Below are 24,863 nucleotides of genomic sequence, written 5' to 3'. Positions count from 1 at the left end.
TTTACCACTTAATGCAGAGGCTTAACTTGAAGCTCCTGGGCCCCAATGCAAAACCTGTAACAGGACTCCCAACTATAATGCTTTATTCATAGTACTGGGCTCCCTATATGGAGAAAAGAGGCTTTAATGGCCCCCTAAGGGTCCTGGGCCCGAGTGCAACTGCATCCCCTATAGTTACGCCAGTGCTCTGCAGAGCTTGTGTTTCATATTCTGGGCAGCAGGTAGTGCAGGGTCCAGTGAGTAGGGAGGCAGCAAAGCGATGTTTCACTAGTAGATTTTTTGTGTGTAAACACAGTAAATAATTATAGCACTACCTTACATCCTGTAATAAAGGGTCATGCAGAGAGAGGTAAATAGACGCCCAGACAAAGCAAGGGTAAAAAACACCGTAGGATGTGGAGTGGCAGTGGGATGTGTAGTGCCAGCATGCCAAGAGGGGATGTACAGGTTATTAAATTCAATGATTTACTTAGTTTTTCTTTCTGCATTGTGGATATTTATACAACAAGCTTATTAAAATACATGAATAGTACAACAGCTTATAACTGATAACATGCTCCCTGACCTACTGACTGCAATCCCTGCTAGCTGCAATTAACCACCCCTGCAGTCACACCGTTTCTGCCGTCAAACGGCTAAATGTCTGACCATTGTCTATGTGTATAACATCCCTCACTCTCCACCTCGCCATACCGTGCACACCTCCAGCCCTTTACCTTCTGTATCACCCCTTTACTTGTAGTTTGTAAGCTCGTTGGAGCAGGACCCTCACCCCTACTGTCTCCAACTGATTACTACATGTAACCGTGGTTTTGTTTCTATTCCCCCTGTTCTGTAAGCGCTGTGGAATATGTTGGTGCTACAGATAAATAAAGATTATTATTATTAGTTTAACTAGCTTGTGTTTGTCTATAATTGTGACTTTGCTCACAATGAGACCACATTTTATTAGTAATTAATGCAGAAATCCAAGTTATTCAAAAGGGCTCACTTACTTTCTAGAAACTTTAAGTACTTTTCTAGATTTTCTATAAGCTCAGCAAACCCCTGTAAAATTTGTGAGATTATAAAATGAAGATATGCTATATAATTTAAAACCAGCTAGAGACCTATAGGTTCCATGCACAGCTGGCAAGAAGTTCTGCATCTGCTGCTGTGTGTGTAGTGGTCTAGTCCTTCAGAGGTACTGTTCAACCAGACTCTCAAAAAAGGAGAAGAAAGGAATGTCACACCGATTGTTTCACTAACTAAATGATCCATGCTGGAAAGCAACTTGCTTGAATAAATTAGGGTGGGGTCTAATTTGAGGGAGTTGCTGGGAGGAGGAGCAACTGGGGTTGTCAAAAAGCATGACTATCCTGTTTCCAGTTTTTGCTTGTAAGCTGTGAAAAAGTATATATTTCACTTCGGAACACACTGGTATATGTAGGTTAGTGTCTTTATGTATTGCTTTTATTTTTTTAATGTACATGTTTACTGGAACACACATAGATCTGTGTTCTTGCAAATGCTTTCTATTTGGTCAATGAAACTACTAATGCAGCATGCAAGGTCTGTTTTACTTTACTGCAGAATGTGTGGAAGTGAGAAGGGTTTGGGTACATATTTCTGAAAGGCATAACCGAGCACACAGTGGCCGTGTGCCAGAAAGACTTGATTCTGAAGGTGGTCATTGTAAGCATAGACGTTTTGGCTGGGTGAGAAGGTAGCATAATTCAGTTCCTTTCCACTCCACTCCAATTTCTTTTTGAAGCACATGTGGAGAAAATATTTATTGGCTCATTTGTGGTTGGAATGTCAAAAATGTTCAATAACTGCCCTCACATGGCTTTAGTCCTTGGCCGCGAGCCCTGCGTCCTGAAGAAAAAAAGTGTTCCCTTCCAAAAGTGTTTTTAGTGAATAAAGTCTGTCTCAGCTGATTCCAGCATGAAGCATAGCTTGCCAAGGACTAACCATTTTGTTGTCTAATTTATACCATGCAGCTTGGCAGCGAGCCCCGGCTTACCTCTGATCCAAATGTATTAATGATGTAACTGCTTGTTTCCATTCATGACCTGAAAAGGCTCTGTACCACACATGGGGGCTCATTTAATAGGCAATGCTCTCTTCCTTGGACAGCAGACTATTTGCCCAATGTGAATCACTGGCAATACAGACCATCAAGAGTTGGCAGCAGATCATAACCTTGGCTCAGAAGATTTGCCATTCAGATCACTTACTAGCAGAATGATTTAGTGCATGCCAGCAACGAGAGATTAGGTCATTCTTAAAATCCCATGTAAAATGAGAATTTTAACTAGGTACTGAGAAAGCGCATTGTACTGAGGATGTGCACTTCCACTAGGCATATTTCACTTTATTTAATGTGTTATGTTGAAACATTTCCAACTCTCATGTTTGTAAACACACTATTATTGCAGTGCCTTTGCCGGAGAATACACGTACAACACAGCAACTGGGACATACAAATGTGTTGTCTGTGGAGCAACTCTTTTCAGGTAAGTCGGCGCACTAAATATAATCGTTGCATCCATTCTAGTCATTCAAGCCTTAACTTTACGCAATTACACAAATTATTATTATTATTTTTTCCCCTAATTGTTGAACTACATTCACATGTTAGCTTCATGACTCTTTTATGAGTGAGGTTTTCACTTTATGTACAGATTGTGCTCCATTATCCACCAGTGTCAGTGTTAGGGGAAGGGGGGGGGGGGGGCGCTGAGGTAGGTATATGGCACAGTGTGGTAATCACGCGCCCAACGCTGTAATTAGATACAAGGAAAGATGACTGTTATTTGAGATCTCAGGTCCACAGGCGGGTCGGATTCCACCTATGCGGCCATTCAGGTACTCAGGCCAAGCCCCCCAAGATGGTGGAAATATTGACACCTTAACATTGCAGGAAGTAACTTTACATCCTGGGCGCATAGTATTTAATGCAGTAGGACGTAAATTTACATCCTGTGGATGGCACAGGCTCAGACTGATTGACAGCCAGCCTCCTGCTGTTAACCCCTTATATGCTGCGCCATGTAAAAGGTTCACAGAGTGAGCGCACGCTCACTCTGTGATGTCATCAGCACTCCGCTATGTAATTGCGGAGGGCCAGTTGGGTTGCCATGGCAACCGAATGTTAGACAATGATCTTGCTATTGTAAGCAATTAAGGATTGCCATACAGAAGTAATCAATGCATTATAATAATGATAATAGCTTTTCTGGTTCAAGTCCCATACAGGGACATAAAAAATAATAAAGAGAGTAAAAAAAAACATGTAAAAATATTTTTTTAAAAACTTCCCCTCTTTATATAAAAATAAATACACATATTTGGTATAATCAAATCTGTAATGACCTGTACAGTAAATTGAACACAATATGTACCCTGCACGCAAAAATCTGTAAAAAAAACAAAAAACTACTGAACAACTACTTTGTTGTACAAAAAAACCTGCTTTTTAAATTGACACAATTGCCAAAAAAATGAAAATCGTAATTTTTTGCCTACTGCTTTGCTTAGATTAATTCAAAAACTATGGGGTTAAATACGCAGTACAACATTAGATGAATTTGTTTAGGGGTCTAGTTTTCAAAATGGGGTTTCTCCATCATTTTGGCTTCTCCAGGGCTCTACAAAAGGGCAATGGAGCCTAGATCACCTTCAAGCAAAATGTCTGTTCTGAAAGCCACCGGCTGCTCCTTTTGGTTTGGGCCCCGTGGAGCATACAGACATAAGATTAGGGCCACAATGGGTATGTTTCTGAACACAGGATAAATGGGGGTATCCATTTTAGGTTGAAAGTCTTCATATTCCTATGTACGCTGTATAAAAAAAACTTTTTAAAGTGACACAATTATATGGTATAAAGGTTTGCTTTATTCTGCCTGTTAACATCATTCTGCAAGTTATTGAATTTCGGCTATACAAATTATATATACTTAAAACTTAAAAACAAAAAAAAAAAACGCTTTCTTTTTGTTTCACTGCATTCTATGGGACCTTCCAGATGGAATGGAATTGTTCTACAGGCTGCAGCGGAATTCACTTTTTGTGGAAATTCATCAGAAAAATCAATGATATATAATATAATAATAATCTTTATTTGTATACTTATTCCACAGCACTTTAATTCATGGGGGAGCTCAATGAGGGCGGAGTGGGGTGGTACAGGAGATGTGGTGACAGGGAGTATAAAGGAGGGCATCATTTGAGGGCGGGGATTAAATTAGGAGAGTTGGTATGCTTCTTTGAAGAGGTGGGTCTTTAGTGCACGTCTGAAATGTTGTGCATCAGGGATTGTCCGGATGTCTTGGGGTAGAGCGTCCATAGGGCAAGTGTTGCCCTGATGGAGTCCTGGAGGCGAGCATGTGAGATTCATATTAGGGGGACGTCTAGTCTGACTGTGTTGGCAGAGCGAAGTGCGTGAGTTGGGTGATGTATGGACAGGAGGGATTGAAACAACCCAACTAATTTACTGTCTCTCTTTGTTCAGATTATCTGATAATATCTTTATATAGGAAGTGAGATTGAAGCTAGGATATGACATCACTTTATAATATGAGCGGGTCCACCCTCTCGGAGCTGTGCTGATCTTCAGAATTAAGGAGCCACAGCACTGATTTAGCATTCAGCATTTTCCCCTAACAGTGCTGTTCCCAGCCTTCAGTTGTGCGGAGTACTACAGTATGATCCCATTCTCTTGAATGGTGCTCAGCTGTGGCTCCTTGCATAGTGGTAGCCAGTGCACTTTATTCTAAGGGCCACAGCAGTTTTTTTATTTACTTGAGACACACTATTTTAGACCATAGCTGGTGACTGACTGGGATCTCCTCACAAAGGTGTACCTGTGTGTCCTTTTTATAAGAACTGCAGAGATAGTAAAGTACTACTGCTCTGTGATTTAGGGGCCGTAGTGAGGGAGCTCTGAGCGGGTGTTGATTTAACAATGTAATGGGCATCTTGCAGATGTAACAAATCATTTTCTGTCATTAGCACTTGAAGGAAAAAACCTCCTATTGGACAGATGCATTAAACTAGGGTATCAGTATGGTACCCTACTAGTTGATAGATTTACATATGCTTTGCAAACCCGCAGCGCTCCCCTTCCAAGAAAAGAAACAAATAGGAGGGCTGTAAAGAGCACGCATAAGAATGAAAAGCGCAGCGATATCGCAATCGCAAATGTGAAGGCACCCTAAGTCTGCTATTGGCCTCTTTCACATGGGCTACAAAATCATTACTACAAAACACATGTATGTGAAGCCCATGGTTTCCAATTGCTTCTTTCACATGAGCCATGTTTTGTACCCTGAAAAACCCCATTGCAAACCATGGGCTTCACATACATGTGTTTTGTAGTGATGGTTTTGTAGCAAAATTTTGTAGCCCATGTGGAGAGATCTTGTAAGGCCTTAGGCCTTGTTCACACGGGCAACAAATTTTTACGCGTTGCTACAATGCTACAAATCGCATGTATGAGAAGCCGATGCTTTCCTATGGGTTACTTCACACATGCAATGTTTTGTAGCGTACAACAGCCCGACACAAAAACCTTGCGGGTCCGGCGATATGCCCGCGACTCATGAGGTTTTGTATCCCTTGTTTCCCTATGGATCCTTCCTCTCTGTTGCATCGCATTGCATGAAACGCAATTTTCGTGCAGTGCGATGCAACTTTGACAGTAGGAAATCCTGCTGTCAAAGCTCTAATCTAAGCTCTTATATTTAAAGCTCTTCCCTGAAAATCCCTGCAGAAGCGATGGAAGAACATCAGGGGATTCTTCACTCCCCGAAGGGAGTTCTCTTGTTCGCTGAACACCTTGAATACGGGGAACGGGGAATATTTACAGAGCAGCGGCGGACAGGTAAGTTTTATATATATATATATATATATATATATATATATATATATATATAATTTTTTATTTTTTTTTTACATAAGCCAGGGATGATTTTCAGGGAAGGGCCTTCCCTGAAAATCACTGCGGGGTTGCCAGGATCCTATTGCTTTCAGTGGGGTTGCTGGCAGCAGTTGCGGTACCATTGCTGGACGGACCTGCATTCACGCATGTTTGTGCACATACGTGGGTTCACGGTTTTGTGCACACCTATGTACGCACACGCTCATGTGAATGCACCCTTACTGCAGGCTAAAATTTAAAAAAACACATAAATCACCTTAGAAGCGCCTTAAGCCCGGCCGTGTCTTCTCCCTGGGCCTCCAGCACTGTTTCTCTTCATCATCCTCTGGCCGGGAATTGAAAAAATCCCCTCCTCCTGGAAGCACGGGCTGTGAATGGCTGACGCTTAGCCAATCATAACCAGCTCTCCATTAACCAATCACAGCCATTCATCGAGTGCTGACTGTGATTGGCTAAGCATCAGCCAATCACAGTCAGTGCTTGCAGCACGGGAGAGGTTATTGTATACTTTTTTAAAAAGATTTTTCTTCAGCTATGGCTGATTTTCGGGATAGGGCTTATATTTCAAGCCTTAGCCCGGAAAACCCTTGCATATTTTGCTACGAAGTCGACTTTGTAGTGCTACAAAATCGCGGTATTGCTGCGAGAAGATGCAGCGATATCTCATGAACCAGTGATGCGATATCGCTGTGATTTTCTTGCGGTGATGCCATGTCGCCCATGTGAAACATCTCTCATGTAAAAGAACCCGTTGGAAACCATGGGCTTCAGATACATGCGTTTTTGTAGCGCTACAAAATCTTGTGATTTTGTAGCCTGTGTGAATAAGGTAAATTCCATTTTTTTGCCATGGAAAGAAAGTCAGATACAAGTCCTACACAAAGACCAGACCTTTTTGCCCTTACTTCCCTAGGGCCACTAGATAGTTGCTATCACTTTTTAGCTAATACTGTAACTTTCCTCCCTTCTCCATAATCTGCCATATATTTTTTAGTGGTCTTTGTCCTTTTGAAGACTTTAAATTGCCATTTATTGAGTACTGACCATGATGCCATATTAGTGCCAAATTGTCCTTATTTCTATGTAGTGTTTTTCTTTCTTATGCATGTACCTCTTCAACATGTTTACAACTTCTGCACTGTTTGTACTTTATGATTTTCTTACATAAAAAAATATATTCACTGGTTTCTGTCTGCTTTGTAACCATATTGCTAAAGAGTCATTCGACAATATGCAATTCATACCATAAGCATGCTTCAAACTTCTGCACTAATTGATTTGAAAGTTGTTTGAAGACAATACTTCCACATAGAGGTTAGAGTAGATAGACCCAGGCATTGGTTTAATTCTGCATGACAGCACATCAGCAGCATCTTGTAATTATCAAAGTAAAGTTTTCCCACAGCTTCAAAGGCTCCTGAATTTACAACAAGTATTAACCTATATTTGAAACATGACATTCCCACAAAGGCTGAGTTTCTCCCCCACTAGCACCTTATAAAATACATAAACTCTTGGAATTATTTACTGTCTAGTCTGATAGATGGCTGCTGATAGAGATAGAATTCTTTTATTAATACATTCAATTGAATGATGGTGGAAACTTTTATGATGCCTATTTTTCCTTACTGTCGTTAATTTTATAACAATTTTCCAGGACTTTTAGTTTGATGGCCTATTTTAACCTTCTTTATCGCAAGAGGCCTTACATGTCAATTCTCTCTGGTAATGGATGAGCCCCTCAGTCACCCCATCGCTCCTCTATTATGTGACACCGTTTATTAGGCTTACAATAAAAGCATAAATACATAATATACTGCAATGCAGAGGTATTCCGGTGTATTATACAAGTGATCAAACAATCACAAGTTCCAGTCCCCTATGGGGACTAATTAAAAAATTGTAAAACTATGTATAATAATACATGAATAAAATATTAAAATAAAAAAAAACATTTCCCATTAAAATTTATTTTGGCATTACCACATCAATAAAAGTCCTTGAACTAATTAAAATATTGCAGTGTTTATCCTGAATGGTGAATGCAGTAAGAGGAAACAAAATCGCAGCATGTCCTATGTCTGGGCGTTCCATCTTATCTGCAGGTAAATTGCACTTTCAAGAACCCCATATCAGGCCACGTTTCTCAGCCCAATATCACACTGACCCATGTTTAAGTAGCCTAAGTTTGGTATTTCTGTAATCATAATGACATATAGCTAATGAGTTATTTTCACCAAACCATAAATTCCATAAAAATTATGCCAAAGAACAATTATACGATTACTATAGTACACTAAGTAGTTCCATCATAAAATGCAACTATTCCCACCAAAAAAAAACAGCCCTTATATGGCTATGTTGACAGAAAAATAAAAAAGATGCCTCTTGATAATCGGGGTCAATAAAACAACAAAACTAGCTCAGGAGTGAAGGTGTTGAATGGACTTTTATATGGCACCCCCACCATTTTAACACCTGTGCCTGGTAATTCAGCTCTTTGCAGCCCAGTCCCATTTATGGTATCTTAGAATTTACTTCACTTGGGGGACTAGGATTCCTACCAATTCCCCCAATCCAGGTCAGCCGATGGACAGTTAAATTAGATGATCCCAGGAATCTTTACCCAGTGGTTTATTATAAAGAGTACATACAAGCAGACAGGGTATACAAGGCAACGCGTTTCAGGGTTGTTTAGACCCTTTTTCAAGCCTAGTTTTGTTAAGAAAAGGTACTTAAAATCCCTGAAAGGCCTAAAATCCCGATAGAGAACTCCACCGACTTACTTTATAAGTAAGTACCCTTTCTTAACAAACTTATAACTACTTATAACACTTCAGGTACCCAGTCAAATTAGGTTATGGTAGTTAAAAGGAAATTTTCCCTTTAAACAGCTGGGATGTAGGGGACACTTAAAACTTCATAAAGCCCATAAAGAATACACCATCCCCTGGTCTGGGGCTTGTGTGGATTGCTAAACTATTGCTGGTGGCAGAAACCACTAGCCAATTTTAGAAAAATGGAGCAGTTGTTGTTTGTGATACAGTGACAAGTTGGCTGGTGTAGACTGGAACAGCTGGTGGTTGTGTGTGAATTCCAGTGTGATGTGACACCATTTTTTCTACAGTTATTCATATCATGCTGTTATTTATTTTTGAAAGATGTGAACATCTGGAAATTTTGACTTTTGTCCATGCCTCCCATATGGCCCAAAATAGAAGACAATCTTATTGCCGAAGTGCCACTTAGAATTTATCATCTTTATGTATGCATATGTATGTTTAGAAGTGTGTATGTACAAAATTGTACATGATATATTGGCATATAATTTAACCCTTTATGTCTATATACCATCGCTTTCAGTATTATACCACTATACAAGATTATACAATTTAGTAATGTCCTAAATATTGAAAAAATATTTTTTCTATAAAAGAATTCATAGTCTGTTGATCCCTTCAAGTTGCAGTCATTTTGTTGTTGTTTTTTCAACCCCAACTTCCAAATACTATGACCTTTTAATTTTTTTACATAACCATACAAGATGTATTTTTTAATGGTACCATATAATGTATTGAAAGTATAAATGAGCGAGCGTACTCGCTAAGGCAAACTACTCAAGCGAGTAGTGCCTTATGCAAGTACCTGCCCGCTCGTCTCAAAAGATTCAGCTGCCGGCGGGGGGCGGGGAGCGGCTGGGGAGAGCGGGGAGGAACAGGGGGGGAGATCTCTTGCTCACTCTCTTCCCCCCACTCCCTCTTGCTCACTCCCACAACTCACCGCTCTCCCCCGCCGGCACCCGAATCTTTTGAAATGAGCGGGCAAGTACTCGCATAAGGCACTACTCGCTCGAGTAGTTTGCCTTAGTGAGTACGCTCGCTCATCTCTAATTGAAAGTCTTTAGAAAGTTTATGTTGGGTGAATTCTCACCATTGCTTTTAGGGTTTTGTTTTTATGGCATTCATTTTGCGTTAAAAAAAAATAACATGTTAATTTAAATCCATGGGTCCTTACAAGGACAGCGATACAAAAATTACATAGATTTTGTTATACTTTACTACTTGAAATAAAAAGCTTTAAAAGAAATTGCTTTGTGTTGCCAAATTCTGAGCTCAGTAGATGGAGATGTGGGAGGGCTTTTATTTTTGGAGGGGGGGGTGGAGCCATAATTTTTAGTGGTACCACTTTGGGTTACTTGATCATTTTTTATTCTAAAACAGCACTTCTGGTATTGTGTAATTTTTAAGGCAGTCATCATCTGGGATAAATGTAATGTTTTAGCAGTCTGGAATGGTAAAAGTTTTTTAATTCAATATTTTTAAAAAATCTTTTCAAAATAATTTTTCTAGTCATCTACTGGGGCTTGAACACACAATCAGTTGATTGCTTGTACAATACCCTGCAATAGTTCTTTATGACTTAAATTATTTACTTCTTCCTAATTGTTTTGCAATATGGTTAAGGCAAATATATAACTATGTACAGTACCAGTCAAAAGTTTGGACACTCCTGACTGAATGTTGTTTTTTTTCTTGATTTAGAGACATTTTAATCTAAAGGTCTATAGCTTAAAGGAGTTATCCAGACAGGGCCTGATGAGATACACCGTGGTCGGAGTGGAAGCACTGCTCTGACCCCTGTAGCGGGCGGCGCTGGTAATTGCAAGCGCAGCTCTCATTGAAATCATTGGGAACTGCGCTTGCAATTACAAGCACCAGCCACTACACAGAGGTCAGAGCAGTGCTTCCCCTCCGACCACGGTGTATCTCAGCAGGCCCTGTCTGGATAACTCCTTCAAATGTTTGAAATTATTTACATAGATATAAATAATGTACCTGAAGATATGTATTAAACAATTATACGTTTTGTAAGGATAATTTTTTTTCACACACCCATTTCATTTGGAACTTTAGTGACATTTGGGGTATATCCAAAATAGGTTGCTATGGAAGCGCTCACATGGAGCTTTTTTTTTACCAGCGCAGAATCTGCGCTGGTAAAAAAGATAGGCTAGTGAGTGCCGACTCGCCTGTCATCTTTGTGCTGCAGCGCTGTCGTGGTGCTGACCACAGGCTCCTATGGGAGCCGCGGCAGCACTCTGCTCACAGCACGGACATGTGAACGGGCTGCTCTGTGGAGCATGGAGCAGCAGCATGGTTTACACGATGCTGTAGCAGCGTGTAAACCAAACTCGTTTAAACGAGTCCTAAGAATTTTGAAAGTTTTTTCAAGTGCAGTGCAAAAACTATTAAGCGCTATGATGAAACAGAATCTAATGAGGATCACCACAGGAATAGCAGACCAAGAGATACCTCTACTGCACAGGACAAATGAGATTTGTCTGCTGCTTGATTACTAATTTGAAGGCTGCTGTTCATTTATGATCAACATCAGCTGTTCAGATTACACTGTCTGAACCAGGCCTCCATGGTAGAATTGCTGCAATATAACCATTAATGATGAAAACAAATAGGAAGAGACTTGCTTGGAGCAAGGAACATTGGCAATGCACATCTTGGTCTGATAAATACAAATTTGAGATGTTTGGTTCTAACAACCATGTCTTTTTAGATGCAGAGATGGTGAACCAGTTGCTGGATGTGGGTTTCCAATATTTAGCAAGTGTACTATAAGGAAAGAGTTTTAGGATGCTTTGCTGGTGACTCTTTTAGATATAGAAATAAGCCCATCTAACCAGCGTGGCTATCAAAGCATTCTGCAGTAACATACCATTTCATCAGGCTTGCTCTTGGTTGGGCCATCATTTGTTTTCAACAGAGTAGTGACCCACAACACAACCGCAGACTCTGTAGGAGCTACCTGGCAAAAATGGTGACACCGCTCCCTGACCTAGGATAGTTAGGAATGAGTTGGACTGAAAGTTGAAAAGCAGCTGACAAATGCTCCTCATACATGGAAAACAACCCTGATGGTTATGTCTTGAAGTTGATTGAGAGAATGCCAAGAGTGTATCAAGCTGTTATCAAGGCAAAGTGTGGCTGCATTGAGGAATCCTAATTTTGAATTGTATTGTCTTTTTTTGGCCACTGTGTAATTCAATTTGTATTATTTCTGAGTTACAATGACTTTACTCTTATTCCTAATGTGTAGAAAAAGGAAAAATAAAATAAAGAAAACCCCCACTGCGACTGTGTTCAAACGTTTAACTGGTATTGTGTGCCAGCCAAAATGGCAAATGAAGTTCAATGTTGATAAATGTAAGGTTATGCACATGGGCAGGAGAAACGGATGTCACCAATACACACTAAATGGGGTACTGCTAGGGAAAAGTGATATGGAAAAAGACCTGGGGGTACTAGTGGATTGTAGATTTAACTGGAGTAACCAATGCCAGTCAGCTGCTGCAAAAGCAAATAAAGTCTTGGGGTGCATTAAAAGAGGTATAGGGGCGAGGGACGAGAACATTATCCTTCCACTATATAAGGCACTTGTCAGGCCATACATGGAATACTGCGCACAGTTCTGGTCACCGGTGCTCAGGAAAGATGTTACAGTGCTGGAGGGGGTTCAAAGAAGGGTGACTAAATTAATACATGGAATGATGGGACTGGAATACCCAGAGAGGCTATCCAAATTGGGATTATTTACTTTAGAAAAAAGACGGGTAAGGGGTGATCAAATAACTATGTATAAATACATGAGGGGACAATACAAGGATCTCTCCCATGATCTGTTTATACCCAGGACTGCGACGGTAACGAGAGTGCATCCTCTACATCTAGAGGAAAGCAGGTTTCATCACCATCACAGAAAAGGGTTCTTTACTGAAAGAGCAGTTAGACTGTGGAACTCTCTGCCTGAGGATGTGGTGATGGCAAAATCCATAGAGGAGTTTAAAAAGGGGCTTGATGTCTTTCTAGAGGGGAATGTTATTACTAGATATAAATCCTAGGTAATCCTTAGCCTGTTAATCCGGGTATACAGGCAGGTAGGAACTATTAGGGGTTGATCCAGGGAACAGTCTGATTGCCATTAGGGAGTCGGGAAGGAATTTTTTCCCCAAAAGGGCTAATTGGCTCCTGCTCTTGTTTTTTTTTTTTACCTTCCTCTGGATCAACAACACAGGAGCAAAACAGGCTGGACTAGATGGACATTGTCTTCATTCGGCCTTACATACTATGCTATACTCACTGTGCATTCTATTTGAATATAACATTTATTTACAGTCTTTTACACTTTTTTTGTTTCTTTTCGCCTAGGTCTGAAAAAAAATTTGACTCTAACTCAGGTATGATTGACCATTAAATTACTCTTGTATTAATTACATTGGAATCATTGAAGTATTGTAGTGCTTATACCCCTGTTTCCCAGAAAATAAGACATACCCCGAAAATAAGCCTTAGCATACTTTTTCAGGATTTTTGAGGATGCAGCATGATTTTCAGGGTTTTTGAGGATGCTTGAAATATAAGCCCTACTCCAAAAATAAGCCATGGTTACAGTTAATATAAAAAGGTCAATGTAAATAGTGTCCAGACAGCTATACATGTAAAAAAATAAAATCTTTTGGAGAAAAAAATAATATAAGAACCTGTTTTATTTTCGGGGAAACAGGGTATATGAAGAGTATTTAAATGCTAACTGAATCATCTCTTTCAGCCGAGATGGACTAGTTAGCATGTGTTATGACATATTGAATGGTAGCCACTTGTGGGGCAAACACTACGGCCTCAAAGACTACTTTGCGTGTGCCATATAGTTCATTTAATGCATTCAGGGGCAGGTTTGAGTGCTGACAACTGGGGAATGGTGGGCAAATAAGTATAAAACTTACATACCTGGATTCAGCAGACCAACTACTTTGAGCCCGTACGTTTACCTTTATATGTAATATATGTAATTATAATTCCTGTTGGTCTAGGGAGGACAATTAGTAATTTATTCTAAATTATTAGGTGATCTAGTTCACAGTGACATAGTTGAAAATTCCCTGGTGGCCTAGGGCTGTCAAGGAGATACTCACCTTTCCAGGATCCTGTGAGGTCTCTTAATGAAGGTGTTGAATTTCTTCTTCTTGTTTTGCATTATTTAGACCGATTAATTGATGCATCTGGAGTTGCTTTTGCTTTTGTTATTGGGTTTACCCAGTAGTATGAAGTCAAAAAGTGATTAGTTGAGAGGACTCTTATCTCCTCCATTAGCACAAAAGGCATGCACATTTTTGCCCAACAAGCTGAACATAGGGGTTTTCTAGCGGGTGCAGATGCCCTTTCAAGCAAATTTAAGCAGAATTAATAACCCTTTCCAATCCACTGTCTGACCTCTGAAGACATTATGATTTAAAGCTGTACAGCTCCGATGTTGGAAGATGTCCGTCAGGGTTCTCTTACTGTATATTGCCAGCCTCTCTGCTGTCGGAGCCTATCCAACGTGTCACCTCATGCAATACTGGCTTTAGCCAGCATATAGCATAGTTGTATAACGGCAGAAAAAGAGTAAGCCCCCTAGGAAAACCAGGATACAAATTGGATTGGAAAGGGTTAATATTGGTTAAAATACAGGCATCACAAATCTAGAGGAGACAGCTCATGATTTGCCAAATTGTCGCAGTGGTGCAGGCTGTGCGATAGCTGGCACATCTTCATAGACATGTTGGAAACTTTTTTTTCAAGCCTATCCCATCACTGTGTTATCTTTCTTTAAACCAGTATTTTGCAACAACAATTTGGCACAATAAGTCTGGCACATTTTAAGACTTTAATTAGCCACAAAGTATCTAAAACACATGACAGATCTGACACACAGCATGTATGCCGGTTTTTGACATGATTTACACCAGAATTCTGTAATATTTGGATAACACAGTGCTGTGAAAAAGTATTTGCCTTCCTCCCAATTACTTCTATTTTTGCATATTTGTCACACTTGAATGTTTCAGATCTTCAAACTACTGTTAATATAGCCGAAACACTCGTAACTTCAGAGGAAAATAGATAGAAAAGCCAGAGTGCCGGCTGGAAGGGGGGGAGAGCTCTTTTTTTCACGCAGGCAATACGCTGTGCATTGTCTACATCCACGTGGGAAAAAAAACACTCATCAGTGATCTTCCGCGATCATTCACAATTACTCTCCGCGAATGATAAAACTGCCAACAGGTTCTACTTACTGTAGTAGTTAGAAATATAAGGGTGGGTCTCACATAACAGGCTACTTGCAGCCATGAACCCGAGAGCCATGCAATTTTGCATGATTGCAAATGCATTTAGTGGTAACTGACCGATTCTAAGCAAACTGTACAGCCATTAACAATCTACACTCAGTTACCATTCATTTCATTTGCAAGTTACGTTGGCTTGCATGACTGCAGCGCTCACGGCTGCTATATGAATCCCTATCCTTTGATTGGTGCAAATTATTGCTAAATGGTGGTTTATTATATATTGTCAAATGGTAACTAAAGTACATTATAATATGTTTTATATCACCTAAACAAGCAGGAACAAATATAAACAGGCTCTGAAAGAATAAAATACTTTCCTAGCATAACTATGTACAATAAATTTGGACTAATGAGAAATTATAGCAAGGACGTGACATCTAGAATCCACCAGGTGCATAGCCTTCATTAACAAGCCTGAACTGCATACTGCTACCATGAAATCATGAGGAAAATTTAGAAACCTGGATTTAATTAGACCTCCATGGGTATCTACATTCATCTTTTCATGCATTATAGCTTACAAAAGTGTGTTTTAATTTTTTTTAAATTGTGCTGTAAAATATATTTATTTAGGTTGCTGTGGTTTCAGCATTAATCAAAATGTATTTTTAGAAAGGGGAAGGTCAGACAGTTGTATGCCTATTTATATCAAAAAGGGTGTGCAAGTTGTAATTTCATAGCCTATGTTCTATCCTGTAGGTGTTTTGTAATATTTTGCACAAACGAACAATAAATGTAACATATTTAAACATTTTGTGCAAAATACTTTAAGTGAACTTTAACATCATTGTCTAAATAATGCCTCTATACAGAACCAGATAATACCATACAAATCCCCTCTAGTAGCTCTTCACCTACCTGCCAATATATAATACATCTCTTAGGCCTCATGTACATGACCATATACAGAAACTGTATCAAATGAATCTTGAATTCTGTGGCCATAGAATTCTATGGGCCTAAAATGTACTTTTCTAAGTCCTCAGGTTTACTCCTACTCATATGAATGTCATGTGGCACTGCAGAGGTATTGTTCCATCTCCCTTATTTGCATATTACCCAGAGGAGCATGAATGGCCTTATAAGTCTCCTTACTCGCTCACCTTCTAGGTGCTCTCCCTAAGGACAAAAGATAGCGTTCCTGACCCCCATCACAGGCCTCTGGCTAGCCAAGCCAGAGACCTAGTGCACACTGATGAGGGGCAAACAACCCGAAACAGCTGTCTGTGTATGGATTCTGACTTGGCTTTCATTTCCCAGTCTTTGTTACAAGGCTAACGAGTCTAACATTGACTTGCAGGAATGCTGCCTTGCAATAGGTGGTGCTGCAGAGGTATTGTTCCATCTCCCTTATTTGCATATTACCCAGAGGAGCATGAATGGACTTCACTCACCTTCTAGGTGCTGTCACTAAGGAGAAAAGGTAGTGTTCCTGACCCAATTGATATAATCACATGATCAGCTTGACATAGTTAAGTGGGTGCTTCATGAAATGCTATTCCCTGGCTTCAGATTGCTTAAAGGAGATGTCCCGCGCCGAAACGGGTTTTTTTTTTTTTAAACCCCCCCCCCCGTTCGGCGCGAGACAACCCCGATGCAGGGGTTAAAAAAACCACCCGCACAGCGCTTACCTGAATCCCGGCGGTCCGGTGACTTCAATACTTACCGCTGAAGATGGCCGCCGGGATCCTCCGTCTTCGTGGACCGCAGCTCTTCTGTGCGGTCCACTGCCGATTCCAGCCTCCTGATTGGCTGGAATCGGCACGTGACGGGGCGGAGCTACACGGAGCCGCTCTCTGGCACGAGCGGCTCCATAGAAGAAAGCAGAAGACCCGGACTGCGCAAGCGCGGCTAATTTGGCCATCGGAGGGCGAAAATTAGTCGGCACCATGGAGACGAGGACGCTAGCAACGGAGCAGGTAAGTATAAAACTTTTTATAACTTCTGTATGGCTCATAATTAATGCACAATGTACATTACAAAGTGCATTATTATGGCCATACAGAAGTGTATAGACCCACTTGCTGCCTCGGGACATCTCCTTTAACCGGTTAGGGTATTAGAAAGAGGTGAATATCTTATAGATCAGTACAGTTAGGAGGTGATTCTTTCTGTATTCTACTACAAATTATTATGCTATGGGAAAACTCCTTTAACCATTAAAAGGAAGAGGGAAACCTATGAGTTACTCAGTATCCCTACTTAAAATGACTTCTTTGTTAAAATGTAGTTCCTGCATTTATCCTGTACGTGGTTATTTAGCCTGATGAAGAGGCCTAACTAATCTTGAAAGTTCACCGTTTGTCATCATCTTTTTGTTTAGCCATTAAAAGTTAGCAACTACTGAAGATTTCCAGAAACATTGTATCAGTATCATGATAAAATTTATGTCATTGCTCAAGCCACTTCTGAATTTAGTAGGTGATAGCTCCTGCCACTCATCACAAACACAGCCAGCAATAATAGAGAAGACATATGACAACTTTGGGCACCCCGGTATAGTTTTACAATTGGGACCCCGAAGCTTCCAGCCGCACCATGGCTGAAGAGACTATTCCAAATTTCTTTACTTGGCCTGATTCCAGATGTTTTATTTTAGGGAATAAGGCTTATTACTAGAGATGAGTGAGTATACTCGCTAAGACTAACTACTCGAGCGAGTAGTGCCTTAGCCGAGTATCCTCCCGCTCGTCTGTAAAGATTTGGCTGCCGGCGCGGGTGATAGGTGAGTTGCGGCGGTGAGCGGGGGGAGAGAGGGAGAGAGAGATCTCCCCTCTGTTCCTCCCCGCTCTCCCCCGCCACTCCCCGACCCCCGCTGACCCCCGAATCTTTACAGACGAGCGGGAGGATACTCGGCTAAGGCACTACTCGCTCGAGTAGTTAGTCTTAGCGAGTATACTCGCTCATCTCTACTTATTACTAATAGTACTATTATTATTATTACTATCATCTTCATTGCCATTTGTTACTATTTAGGAGATTGCTTTTATTCTCATGGAATAGACGAGCCGATTATCGTTTTATCGAGCAAACGAGTGAGTACGGTGAGACAGGCAGATACATCGTTGGCTCATTCAAATAAGAAATCATTGAGAATCGTTCAGTCTTTCACATTCGCTGCATAAGTGAATGAGAAAAAAAAGCCTACCAGTGATTGTTGCTGCATGGCACTATTGCAGGACGGGAATCTACAGACCCTTACCTGCCTAATGCTATTGTAAGCTCTTTCTGAGCTATTGGATCTAGCACCATTAACGTGCAAGAATCTGTTTGAAAGATCTGGTCATTTAAAAGCCTTATTATACTATGACCAGATCCTCAAACAAAATAATGAATATGCAAAGGAACATTGTGGCATAATTGGGGATTCACTAGAAGACCGCACATTCACCCAGTGAATTTCTAAGAACTCCTTACACCTGAATTAGCGGAATTCAGTTGAATCTTGCCAATTGACAATATCAACCTCTATACATCTATCTGTATCTGCAACGCACTAACCGCTAAGGGATACCCCTAGACAAAGTGGGAGGGATTGTACATCTATCTCCACGAAGTATAGAGGAAGTGAATCCCCTATTCAATCCTAAACCAGGGTACCCCCCTCTTTTTTGGTTCTTCTTTTGTTTCGTCTTGATTTATGTTTGTTAGTGTCAGTGTAAGCCCATGTTTTTAGAACAATTTAATAAAAATTATTTATTTTATATCTATATCTGTGAAGGGATAAGTGAATGAGAAGGACTGAATGAGCACTGTGCATACCAAACGATAAGTGAATGATCTAACGATGATTTTGATGCCTGCATAAAATAAACAACAAATGAAAAGTGAGTGATTATTGTTCATCGCTCGGCCGTTGGCTCGCGTTTAGACCGAACGATTTTACACTTTCGCTTGTTTGAATGATTTTTTGAGCAATATTAGTTCCATTTAAAGCCCATTCAGCCAGGCACATGAACCATTAATTACAATATTTAACATAGTTAATAACTTCAGGGCAAGGTAAATGTCCTGGCTCAGACTACATTCCTGTAGCAGCTGCAATGGTTCACAACATTCATGACAGCAGAAGTATTTCTCACATTCTCATGTCCTTGTAACGTAAACACTGCCTTTTTTAAATGGATTCCCAAATTAAACTTAAAACGAGATGCAGATACATTGTTGATTAAAAAGGCAACAGATAATGACAGATAATATATTCTGTTCCACATAATCTACTTCTCATCCACCATTTTTGACTTTCCGGTTCTGTAAGTGTCATTATTATTGAAAGAAAAGCCAGTGTCTGTGCTATATGGTAACAGATCCCATTGGAAGCTTTGTGTGAAAGGATTATGACAGTAAAACCTTTTGTTTGTGTCTATCGCTCTACAGTTAACATGAATAGTTTGTGAACCCTAGTAGATGACAAGCCTTTCTTCTCGGCTGGTGGTCTACTTGCCTTTAAATCTTTTTTTCTTTACTGATTTCTTATAAGATCTGTCTGCAGCCAAGATCTCTAGTCATGTTAAAAAAAGCAAACTGAAGGATATGTTCTCTTTTTAGCACATTTTTTTACATTATTTGAAATTATATTTCATTTTCTTATCAGACCTCTGTTAATGTACTGAACATATCTTTGAATTAGGATGGTTAGCTAGTAGAGATGAGCGAATATACTCGTTTCGTATAATTACTCAATCGAGCACCACGATTTTCGAGTACTTCCGTACTCGGGTGAAAAGATTCGGGGGGCGCCGGAGGGTGGGAGGAGGCGTGGTGGAGCGGGGGGTAGCAGGGGGGAGCTCTCTCCCTCTCCCCCTCTCCCTCTCCCCCCACTCCCCGCTGCAACCCCCCACTCACCCACGGTGCCCCCCGAATCTTTTCACCCAAGTACGGAAGTACTCGAAAATCGCGGCGCTCGGGCGAAAAAAGGGCATGTCCGAGTAGGTTCGCTCATCTCTATTAGCTAGATTTTTCCCATTTAAAAGGACAGGGGTTAATATGCATGTATAGCATGAAATGGATCAGGAGAGTGAGAGATAACAATCAGCAGTTTTTCTTGGTTTTAATGGCACATATCTTTTAAGGAAGTGGAGTTTATAGTAGCAGTGAGGTGACCAAGGTCCTAGTTGTACCGAAACACGTCCGAAGTTCTGATTTTTATGGCACTAACTGAATAAAGGCTAAAGAATCTTCTATACCATCAGCTTCCCTTTTCCTTGGATTATTTACTAATTTCTTACAGTTTTTCTATGTGATATATATATATATATATATATATATATATATATATATATATATACATATATATATCTCACAGCACTAAGAAGTTGACCATACATAATAGATTATGATCAGCCACTATCAGGCTAATTAAAGGGGTTGTCTAGGTGTCCAGGGAGGGGAAATCCCAGTCCAGCGGTGCCAGAACCTCCACTTCCAGCCTGGTTCTAACACTGGGTCATGCTTCCTTCCGTCCTCATAGACCTTTGTGTTGTTGTGGCATCATTGCAAGGGGCTGGCTCTTTGATTCATTTAATTAACTAAGTGAGACCCCTTTTCTGTGTCTGCATTGGCCATGACTGAGAAGGGAGCTGGCTTAGTAATTTAAATTAATCGGAGAGCCAGCCCTTTTCGATGACATAATGGGCAATGGAACGGCCATACTATATGACAGAGTTTCAGGGCTGAGCTGGAACTGGAGGTTCTAACACCACTGGACCAGGTATTCCCCTTGTCTGGACAACCCATTTAAGGCTACTTCACATTGCATTTTTGTTATCTGTTTGACTTATACGCTTGGAAGGCTCCCGTCGCACATGTCAAATGGATTGATGGACCCTCATCCATCAAACAGAGGCTCTTTAGGCCACTGCTCGGCTAGCATCAATTGGCGATACTGTTTTTGATTTTGTTGTAGAATAGTGCTGCAGACTTTGCTATTCCAGTAAAAAATATCCTATAAAAACATATCTGTTAATTAGATACTTTAACCCCTTGAGGACCAGGCTGTTTTGTACCTTAAGGACCAGACACTTTTTAGGGATTTTAGCCATGTGGTAGTTTTACTGCCCTATTTTTTTCCTTTAGCTACCAAAATTATTTTTCCTGCGTTTTTTTTCCATGACAATATAGGGCGATTTTTAATATATCTTTTTCACTGACTTTTTTTCCCTGGTTTTTAGTTTTATTGAGGGTAAAAAGCTAAAAACAAATATATATTTTTAAACATTTCTAGTTTTTTTTTTTCAAATAAATATATTTACTCTAAAATAAAGTATGGGAACGGGTTTCTTATTTTGTTTCGGATGTTTTGATATAGAATATGTATGATTTTGGCTCGGACCCTGCAGCTCTGCTGTAGTAGGAAATCCCGGCGGTCACGGGACCGCCACGTAGTGGAAGAAATACTTCCACTTTCACTTTAGTATATAGCACTCATTGAGCACTGTGTACTGAATAAAGGAGGAAGCAGAAAGGGTTAGAACTAGAGATGAGCGAACGTACTCGGTAAGGCCGATTTCGCAATCGAGCACCGCGATTTTCGAGTACTTCACTACTCGGGTGAAAAGTACTCGGCGGCGCTGTGGGTGAGCGGGGGGTTGCAGAGGGGAGTGGGGGGAAGAGGGAGAGAGAGAGCTCCCCCCTGTTCCGCGCTGCTACCCCCCGCTCCACCACGCCACGCCCCGCCCCACAGCGCCCCCGAGTACTTTTCCCCCGAGTAGTGAAGTACTCGAAAATCGCGGTGCTCGATTGCGAAATCGGCCTTACCGAGTACGTTCGCTCATCTCTAGTTAAAACCCACTTCTCCCTCCTCCACCGGGTTATCAGCTGTGACTAACAGCTGACAACCCATTCTTCTTCTGATTGATTACAGAAGCAGGAGGCTTTAATCCCTGCTGTAATTTTACATATGGCTGGGCTTTAAGCCCGTAACTAAGCGCCGTATATTTACAGTGCTTGGTCCTAAATGGGTTAATAGTGTATGGGTGATGAGTGCCACTGGATGGCATCTGTTTAATAGGTCAGGGTAATTTTAAGCAGTGTAGTTTTTATAGAAGAAATGTTTCAATATACACAGGAAAAAAGAAGACCACAGTGTAACATCTCTGTATGCTGAGGGCAGCACAATGTACATGAGGGCTCGCTCACACAAGCGCTGTCTGCGCGCAGTATAGCCGCATGCAAAGATCGTGGCTATACTGCTCTAAAAAATCACATGCACAAGCTATTTCCAGCTACTTGAAGTAGCCCGTTCACACGATCCGAGATCCGTGGTGCGTGTTTTCCAGCACCCATAGGAGTCTATGGAAAGCACGCAGCAAAGATATGACAGGCGCTATCTTTCCGCGCACCACGGAGCTTATTACGAGCTTTCACTCGCATGTCCTATCTTTGTTAGATGCACATTTTAAGCGCGTATAACAGTTGTTCATGTAAACACTTCTATAGGAACCCATTAGTTCCTATAGAAGCACGTCCTGTGTGCGCCTCTAATCCACACGGACAGCGCTCGTCTGAACAAAGCCTAATAGTAAGATGTTAGAAGATGCCATTTAGCAGAATATATATTTAACTGTGTTTACACTGATCTGCATGCTAATCTCATGCCTCTGCTCACTCCTAGGGCTCATAGGCGCTCCTGCCCTTCTCTTAAAGGGCCAGTGCATGCTCCCTAAACCTGACCCCCCTACAATCCTGTCCTTGCTCCACCTATGTTAGGCATTCACAACCAAGAAAGGATGCCTAAGCAATTAGTGTCCTGACAAAGCCCCAGTTTCTGTGTATCCCTGATATGGACTCTGCCTGTCTTTTGACCATTCTGACTTTGGCTCTGTATATTAGATTCTGCTGTTGTTTAATGCCAACCCTTACTTTAGCTTGTTTTCTCACTACACCGCTGTTCAGATGTACAGGTGCTACGCCTTGCCCCAATGCAGCATCAGCAGCCACATAACTAGGCAAAGCTAGCATCCCATTTGCAGGAATTAAAGGGGTTGTCCCGCGCCGAAACGGGTTTTTTTTTTTTCAACAGCCCCCCCGTTTGGCGCGAGACAACCCCGATGCAGGGGTTAAACAAGAACACCGGACAGCGCTTACCTGAATCCCCGCGCTCCGGTGACTTCCTACTTACCTGCTGAAGATGGCCGCCAGGATCTTCTCCCTCGGTGGACCGCAGGGCTTCTGTGCGGTCCATTGCCGATTCCAGCCTCCTGATTGGCTGGAATCGGCACGTGACGGGGCGGAGCTACAAGGAGTCGCTCTCCGGCACGAGCGGCCCCATTCCGAAAAGAAGAAGACCCGGACTGCGCAAGCGCGTCTAATCCGGCGATTAGACGCTGAAAATTAGACGGCACCATGGAGACGAGGACGCTAGCAACGGAACAGGTAAGTGAATAACTTTTGTATGGCTCATAATTAATGCACAATGTACATTACAAAGTGCATTAATATGGCCATACAGAAGTGTATAGACCCACTTTGTTTCGCGGGACAACCCCTTTAAGCATGAAAACTGGAGTTCCTCAGGTGCTGCCACCTCAGATAGCTCCGAGCCAAACTAATGTATGGCAAAGTGGATCCACATCAAATAACACAGTGTCAACAAAAGTACATAAAGAAAAAAAATGATGCATTGGGTAAAGTTTTGATGTAAACGTTTGGCAGCCAGATGCTTTATTGTATCCTGGATTGCAGATCCAAACCTAAATAAGCTCATGTTGCATGTATTGATTCACTAAAGATATCACCTGAGAGATATTAGGTGTGCAAGATGGTATCCAGTACCTGGCTATAATTTTACAGGTGGCAATTTATGTATGAGCACAAACCCATCTGATGTGCTGGATAGTGTATAGGCTTATCATGACCTTGTTAATAGCTTTTCATGATGTATCCATTAAATGAATACTATTATAGCCTATGGATTACAGATGTGCTAAACAGATGTCTAACTATGGCATCTGTCACCCATAGGCCATAATGGCAACTGTTTAATGAATACTTTTTTTTACTGGATGCTCTCATAGCCTATATGTGATGGATGCTACTGTTAGGCATTCATTATAGCCTCTGTTAAATGTACTTATCAGTAGCTTTTCCCAGCTCATATGTTTAATGGAACCCATTAACACGTTGTGAAAGGAGCCTAATTGTACATCTCATTGTTTGTACAAATATTCCAACAAGGGCCATTATACCATGCACTAATAACAGTGTTAACAATTGTATAGATTCAAAGGGGTATTCCAGCCTCAAACATTTATCACTTATCCTGGGCCTGCTGGTTTGACTCTCCAGAACCCCAGCATATATTCAAAAAGAACTGCACAAACTAAAAAGTTTGCTGGTGCATATTTGTCATTACCCACTTTCTGAGCCTGCTCCTTCTTTCTGTTCTGACTTTCATTGGCACTTATTGGCTTTCCTGTTCCCCTGTCTGTTCAAGTTTCTGTTAGTTCTACATCCAATGAGTGACCCAGCCCCATGTTTCTGTTTTTCTACATGTATTTTAACATCTGATGCCATGCGATAGACGCGCTTACTGTTCCTAATTATTTTGGGTCAGGAGTGGTGTTGTGTTTCCTTAAGGAGAGCACCCAAAAGTGTGTGGAGACACCTAGAGGGTGAGTAGGTTTGGGGGATGGTATTCTCTCTCCCCAAGGAGAGCAGCACCCAAAAGGAGTGTGGGGACACCTAAAGCAATGCTAGATCCTCTGGGTAATTTATGCAATTAAGGATGATGGAAAAATACCTCTGCAGTGCCACCTATTG

General features: G+C 41.1%; 1 protein-coding gene across 2 annotated transcripts in view; it reads left to right on the top strand.

Annotated features, from left to right (window-relative positions):
• MSRB3 (methionine sulfoxide reductase B3) overlaps positions 1 to 24,863 on the top strand; it is a 136,902-nt gene that overhangs the window by 73,257 nt on the left and 38,782 nt on the right. For both annotated transcript variants that reach the window (XM_066591572.1, XM_066591573.1), the window contains 2 exons: positions 2,421 to 2,498; positions 13,144 to 13,172. In XM_066591572.1, the coding sequence (XP_066447669.1) occupies positions 2,421 to 2,498; positions 13,144 to 13,172 (107 nt within the window). The remainder of the gene's footprint in view (positions 1 to 2,420; positions 2,499 to 13,143; positions 13,173 to 24,863) is intronic.

Source organism: Eleutherodactylus coqui, chromosome 2, assembly GCF_035609145.1.
Source record: "Eleutherodactylus coqui strain aEleCoq1 chromosome 2, aEleCoq1.hap1, whole genome shotgun sequence".
Taxonomy (NCBI): Eukaryota; Metazoa; Chordata; class Amphibia; order Anura; family Eleutherodactylidae; genus Eleutherodactylus; species Eleutherodactylus coqui.
This window is presented reverse-complemented; position numbering and strand designations above follow the sequence as displayed.